The following is a 7,376-nucleotide window of genomic DNA, read 5'->3' on the forward strand; positions in this document are numbered from 1 at the left end:
GCACAGCCCTAAAAATAAGAAATAATTGAGCCTTTCCTGGGATTTTGGAATGGGATGGGGGTGTGTTCTGCCTCTGCCTTGCTGTGCAGGAGCAGAGCTCAGACATGGAAGGGACTTTCTGTGAATTCTGTCTGTCTTTCAGGTTTATGGAGAGTATCCCAGGGCAGGGAGGTGTGGACACAGCCAGCACAGTGTTGGGGAGAAAATACGATGTTGTTTTTCCTGGGGTTATTAACAGTTTAAGCTCTGCAGAAAGCAGTGGCAGTGCTAAAGTCAGAGCTGGAACCTTCACTCCTGACAATGCCCATGTGGGAAGTGTTAAGGGTGATTTCCTGACCGACAGGATCATTATTTGCCTTGCTCAGTCCCAGGTGGGTTTGTGCCCACCCTGGTTCTGTAAGATGGGAGCAGAGGAGCTGTGGTCCTGCTCCTTCAGCCAGTCTTTTCTGCCTGTTGGGCTCATGCAGCTCAGCTGCAGCTCTGCCCAGCTTAGCTGGGGATTAGCTCGGTGTGGCTGTGTGCAGGCGTTGGCCTGGGTACAGATGTTTCATCACTGCACCTGCAGCCTGTGGCCAGGGAGGTGCTCAGTCCTGGCTGCCCCTGCTCTGCCTGCAGCAGGTTGGGGTGTGCAGGAGCAGGTTGTGTTTGCCCCTGGGTTGTAAATCCCAGGTGGACAAAAATTGAGGATGTGTCCTCTGGATTTTGGTGCTGGGAGCCGGTGGGGGAAGGCGCACTCCCCTCCCAGCATGCACTAATCTGTCCTTTGAGAAGAGGATTCGTTGGGGATTACACGGGCACAGGGTGGGAGTGAGATGAGACTCGATGTGGGAGAGTGGGGAAACACTCAGCCACAGAGCCAGGGCAGGGCTGCACCCAGGAGAAGAGGCTGATCTCGTGGCCTGACGTCGAGGACCTGCTGCTCTGGTATGGCTCTTGGGGTGACAGTGGTGGATGCTTCACAGGCTGTGGGGTCACAGCGAGGTGGCTCAGCCCAGCTTGAGCAGCCCCATGGCCACAGTTGGTGCTTGGCTCTTCCTGGGCCTCCAGATGGGGAGCTCAGAGCTCACTGCTGGGCTATCACCTGCTGCTGCTTCGTTGGGATGCTGTGGCTGGGAAGGGAGATGCCCCATAGTGAGCTGAGTGTGAGCTCTGGATGTCCTCAGGAGCATTCCCAACCTTACTCACCTGTTACATGTGTTATTCAGGGTGGGTATGTGCTGCTCTCCATGAACCTTAGATCCTCAGGGTACCACTGAGCATCTCAGACCTTCCCTGCTGCCGAACGAGGTGGAGTTTTGTTTAATTGCAACACATGTGTTTTTTTCCCTGACTCCCTGAGCGTAGTGGAGGTGGAGATGACACAGAAGGCATGTGCTGTGATCTGAGGGTGTCAGGCTGAAGCTCAGCCTCAGCTCTGCCCTGCGAGTTGTGAGTTTGCAGGTTGCCTGGGAAATGGGTTGGCGGAACGGGCAGCGATCCAGGCAGGAACGCGTGGACCGTCGGCTCTGCTGTGTGCAGGCACTTGGGTGTGTTGGAGCAGCACAGGCTCTGAATGCTGCCAAGGCTGGTGGAGCACCACAGGAGGCTGTGAGACAGCAGCTCCAGCCTCAAGCAGGGTATTGGGGCTCTTGGGGATGGAAGGGAAGCATCCCCGTGCCTGGCTGCGTGGGAACTCGCGTTGTGCAGGCTGGAGCTGAAGAGCAGGCAAACACCTATGTGTCTGGTTTTAGGACAGTCATAGCTCAGAGTAAGGCAGAGATATTGCTCTAATGAGCTGTCATCGTGGCAGCAGCGTGTTTCCTCCTCCCCCACGCCAGCCTGTAGCAACGTGATCTGAGCAAGCAGTGAAAAAATAGAAATGCCTTCAGCCTTGACGTAAGGAGTGATTGTGTGAGTGCCTTAAGGTAGCAGGGACCTTCAGGGCAGCGTCAGCAGGGGTTGGTTTGGCTCCTGTGTGGCACTGGGGATTGAAAATTAAGGAAGCTAGGAACAAATAATCTTGGGTGGTTAACTGCTGAGAAAGTGCAGAGAGCAGAAAGAGCTTGGAAAAGAGTCTGGAGCAGCCTGGGAGGACAGCTACCAGCTCTGGGAAGATGTGGCTGCTCCACCGGACCCTGTGTACCAGGAGTCTAGTGCCTGGGAAGAAATGTGAAGTAATATTTATCCTTGGATATGTCAGTCAAAAGCTCCAGGTACCCACAGCTCTAGGAGGAGGCTCAGTGTGATTATCTCCATTTTACAGCTGGGGACACAGCTCTGAACCTTCCCCGTGGCCACAGTGGAAATAACCCCCAGTCTAGTGCTTTGTTCATCATTTATACATCTCTTCCTCTATTATGCTGTTGTAGTGTTATTAAATCTTAATTAAGAGAAGCTTCAAACTTGCCAATCAGTGAAATGAAAGGGTTTGTGAGCCCCCAGTTTTCCTTCACAGCTGTGATGCTCTTCGTTAGGATTTTTCTCCTTCATTTCCTTTAGATAGCAGAAGTAATTGGGGTGACTTCGGTGCCTTTCCTGTTGGTTTCTTGGTGTAGTTCTGTATTTAAGCCTAAGCTCAATCAGTGGGATGCAGGTACCTGTGATAAATGGCAGGCTAGATTAAAAATTACCTAATGGTTTCTCCTGGCTTTAATCTCTCTGAACTAAATGTGTCTGAAGTTAATGGGATGGTTTGCCAAATAAAACCCTATGTGTCTCTTTTTTTTCTTCCCCTCCCCTTAAGAGTCCCTTTACATTTTTATAGCAATTAGGTTTTGTAAAACCATTTTACCAAGACTGAATGTAATTGCAGGGCACTGTGCCCTTTCCAAGTCTTGTGTGCACAAAGAGTATTTAACCCCTTCTGGGGAGAATGGATGGGTTCCTACCATTTCAAAACCATCCCATAGATGTGAGGTTTCCTTTCAGGCTGGGGAGGGCAGGGGATTGCTCTAGGTTAAACGTCCTAACACACAGGATATCTATTTATTCTTTATGTTGCATTATCCCAGTCTGTACCAGTAGCAGTAGCACCTGCCTGGCCATTTCCAAACATTCACTGATAATGGTGTGGTATAGAGATGCTGGGAGTGTTCCAGGCCAGGTTGGATGGAGCCTGGAGCAGCCTGGGCTAGTGGAACGTGTCCCTGAGCATGGCAGGGAGTGGGACTGGATGAGCTTTAAGGTCCTTCCAACCCAAACCATTCTGTGATTCTATGCTCAGGTCTTGTTTCAAACCATCTCCAGTCACTGGAGGTGCACTGACCCTGTCTCTATTGGTGGTGTGTACATGGTCACCCTTCAAGTTGTTTCTGAGATCTGGAAAAACAGACTTTTCCATTTTTTTGTTTCCTCCTTGTGCGTGTCGTGCTCAAAGCAGAATGAGCATTAATTGAGTGGCTTAAAGGATGCTCTGAAAAAAAATCCTGTGAGCTCCATAATTCAGAGAGATGCTCTACAGAAGTCTCTTGCAAACTTGCCCACAGTTGATGTTTCTTTGAAGAGCCTGTGATGACTCTTTATCTGTAGATGGTTGAAGCACATTCAGCTCTGCCTGGATGTCAGCGGCGTTGGCACTTCGTTTTCAAAGAGAATTTGTTAACACAAGCGTAGCCTGAGAGATGAAAGGATCCGTGTGGAGCCTCGTTTGAAGCAGTGAGACACAAGGCAGGAAAAGAAGGATCTTGAGAGGTATTTGATTTCTCTGGTCAGTTGTGGCAGAGAAGCCTTTTTCTGAGTGAAAAAGACCTTTCTGGAGACTGACTGGGAAAACACGATGGGCAGCTCCAGCACCACAGACACTGCTGTCCAGAGCACCTCTTGTTTCTTCTGCTCCTTCAGCCTGTGGTGTGTAGATCCCGTCTGCCTCCATCAAAGAGCTGCACTGAACAGGGAATGGTTTCACCAAATAGTGAAAAGTGACAGCTGAACATGGCAATGGAGATATTAAACACAGCGTGTCCCTCTGGGCTGTAGATGAGCTTGTCTGTCCTTTCCTGTCCATGTCAGGTCCTTCTTCCCTCCAGTCAGCTCTCCTGGCATGAGTCCTCTTTTAGGAGATTCATCCCAGTCCCTTGTGCTTGGATTTCTCATCTTTTTACATCATGGGCTTGGTTTGAGCAAATGAAAACCATACTCCTGGCCATGACCCAGTGAACTAAGAAGAAAAAGTGCCAGACATGAGCTGTGGGACTTTACAAGCAATACAGGATGGGATGGATCCCTGAGTGGAGAGCTTGAGCTTGGGTAGTGGGATGGAGAGACAGAGACAGTTCTGAAGCTGTCACCTTGGTGCCAGGTTATCAAGAATGTGACTGAGGACACTTTGCCCATTTTCCCCTCCTGTATCTTTTCAGGAACAAGATTCCATCCCTGGAATGATTAGAACCTTCCAGCAGCCCTTCATCCTGCTTTTAATTTTCTATATGCTGCTCTTGCAGGTTTTTTTTTTCCTCCCCAACTGCTTTTTCAAGTGTGTACTCTGATGGTTAAAAAGAATATATTTTCTACAGTTATCAGCACATAATCAACAAGATTGCATGTATAGCAAAGTGAAACCAGCCCCAGGAGGGCACAGAGAGGTACAATTCAGTCCCTGGGGCACCTTTGTTCGGGCAGAGATATTGTCTAGCTCAGCCTGAGCAGAGCTCTCCAGGGAGGCTGATGCTGCTCGGATGTATCGATCTCTGGCTGAACTCAGCACGTCCTTCTTGCTTGGTGCTGTGAGAGCAATAATAATCCTTCTTGTGTTCCTGCAATGCCTTCACTGAGCTGTTACCCAGAAAGGAGAGCAGTGTCTGAACCAGAGCTGTAGATCTGGGCTGGTTTTGGCTTATGGTCTGTGAAAACAGGAAAGCTTAAACTCATTGCTCAGGGACTTGACTCCCCTCTGCGATGGGCTCAGCTATTGGGAAACACTGAAAATCATTTCCCAAACAGAGCCACCTGCCCCAAAGTAATTACAATGCACGTGCTTGGGGTGCAGAGAGGGGTTTGGTGCATCTCTGTCCCTCTCCAGGGCAGCACTGCTGTGAGCCTGGAGCTGTTCCACAGCTGCTTCCATGTGCAAACACCATTCCTCGTCCTCTGCTTCCAGCCAGGCCTTCCTGCGCTGGGCCTCGCTCCTCCTTTTTATGAAAGGCTGTGAACTGCAGTCCTTGGAATGCAGAGAGGAGCTGGGAGGAGTGGGAAAAGCTGCCTGTGGCAGGAGCAGAGCTTTATTGCACCCGCTGAAATGTCACGGCGGGTGGGCGCTGGCGTCGAGCGATTTGGTGGATGTTGGTCGCCGGAGTCCCTCTCTCCGCAGGAGCCAGACATCATGTGGCTCTCTCCAGGCACTGGGAGCTGTCCCTGTCGCTAATGTGACACATCAGAGATGAGATGCTGCTTCTCATTAGCATCAGGGGGTAGAGGGTATCCCCTCCGGAGGATGCGGTGGCTGCCGCGTCGTCAATGCCAGCAGCAGCGCTTGGCCTTGCCTTGGCTTTGGGTCATCTAGGCTGCTAAAAGATGGGGATGTTTGGGTTCATTGTTGGAATGGCTAATGAGGAATTGTCAGGCATGTGTCCTTTGTCTGTGCAGCAGCATGGCAGCCTGGTACCACAACAGGATTTGTGTGTGTTGTGCCAGCACTGTTCACCTTGCCCTGTATCACCTGGGCTGATGGACGAGCATGGAGTATGTCCTCAAGCTCAGTAACTCAAAAGCTGAACACAGAGTGTGTCCTCAAGCTCAATAACTCAAAGGCTGAACACAGTGTGTGTCCTCAAGCTCAATAACTCAAAGGCTGAAGTGCTCAGCTCCTCGTGGCTATCGATACTTCCTTTTTCTTAATTAGCACTACTCCCCTCATGCCTGCTTTTAAGCCCAGCTGGTTTGTTAGCCCTGAGGTGTGTTTTTAAGGAAGCAGCAGGATAAGCTGCTCCACGAGGAGAGGAGGCTGATGGCTCTTTTCTTCCTTCCTTTCTCTCCCCTAGAAATTGGCAGCGGAATGCCAGAGCGCCGGCTACCCTGGGACACTCATCCCCTACAAGTGTGATCTCTCCAACGAAGAGGAGATCCTGTCCATGTTCTCTGCCATCAAGACGCTTCACCAAGGTGTTGATGTGTGCATCAACAATGCAGGGCTGGCTCGCCCTGAGCCCCTGCTCTCAGGGAAGACCGAGGGCTGGCGGACGATGATAGACGTGAGTAGTGCCACTGAGGGAGGGGAAACTCTGCTGGACTTGTGTTTCTTCTGGCCACCAGCACCATTGTCCCCATCTACTCATTTCAGAACTCAGGACCTGCTTCCCAGCTGGCTCTGCCGTGGTCTGAGCTTGCTGCTTTGGAAGCAGAAAGACATCCTGCTCTGCTGAGCTTCACCTTAGAGAATGGGAACACTCAGTACCTTCAGCAGCATTTTTCCTTCAGCTCACTGGCTTTCTAAAGGGTGACAAGCCTCACTTTTTTTTCCCTTCAATAAACCAGGAAATCGAATGCCAAGTGCTTGCTTTTGTTGCTAATCCTGTTAGTTGTAGCAGTGGGTAGTAAAACAGGCAGATTCTTCGTGGCTTAAAAAGCTGTAATGCTTTTTGTCTTTATAGCTGAATTTTCTGCCCATAATGTGGTTAGAGCTGGATGTGAGCGAGGTGATTTCATGTGCTGAACTGGAAGTTGTGCAAATGGTCCATCCCATTTACAAGCAGTACTTCTGCCTGGATCTCCCTGGCCTGAGGTGCTGCTGTGCATCTCTTTGGGACGTCCCCATTTTTTGTCATGATGTGAACCTCCTTTTCAGCATGGAGCAGTGTCAGCCACAACTGTGGGACCTCAGGCTGGTTTGTGTGTCCTTGCAATGGTCCTTCCTGCAGCTCTGACTGGTGAGGTGCTGAACCAGGAGCTTCTCAGCTGGTTTCCCCTCCTGTACCACTTACTTTTGTGCATGAAAGCTTTATCCTCATAGGAGCAGGAGTGGAACTCATGGCTCTGAGCAATCCTTGTAGCACCTCCAGCAGCTATGAAAGCTTGTCCTAGTGAAGGGAAGGACATGTCTGTTTGAAAAGCTGCTCCAAGCTGTGGGCTCAGAGCCACCACGTCTGAGAGCTCCCGCGGCACCGGGGGCTGTTCATCCAGCAGTAGTCTCAGGGGCTGTGTAGAGCAAAACAGAGAGACACATTGAGGCCTCAGACTCCTGCTGCCAGGGCAAGATCTGCCATATCCTGGCTAATTAAGTTCTTGTTAGGATTTTGGCTGGGCTGTTGGCTGCTGTGACTGCAGCCAAAGCAAGCTCAGCTCAGCTTTGTCCTCCCAGCCAGGCTTTTGTGGGCTGCCCAGCCTGGGTCACTGCACAGCCGCATCTCCCCGGCCCTGGTTGCCATGGAATCTTTAAAGAAAATTAAGTGAAGTGTAGCTGAGGC

General features: G+C 50.7%; 1 protein-coding gene across 1 annotated transcript in view; it reads left to right on the forward strand.

Annotated features, from left to right (window-relative positions):
* DHRS11 (dehydrogenase/reductase (SDR family) member 11) overlaps positions 1-7,376 on the forward strand; it is a gene marked incomplete at its 5' end in the record, with an annotated part of 17,536 nt that overhangs the window by 1,543 nt on the left and 8,617 nt on the right. Inside the window, one exon of the mRNA XM_009079311.1 lies at positions 5,955-6,164. Coding sequence (XP_009077559.1) covers positions 5,955-6,164 — 210 coding nt within the window. The remainder of the gene's footprint in view (positions 1-5,954; positions 6,165-7,376) is intronic.

This window comes from Acanthisitta chloris, unplaced genomic scaffold, assembly GCF_000695815.1.
Source record: "Acanthisitta chloris isolate BGI_N310 unplaced genomic scaffold, ASM69581v1 scaffold13367, whole genome shotgun sequence".
Lineage (NCBI taxonomy): Eukaryota > Metazoa > Chordata > Aves > Passeriformes > Acanthisittidae > Acanthisitta > Acanthisitta chloris.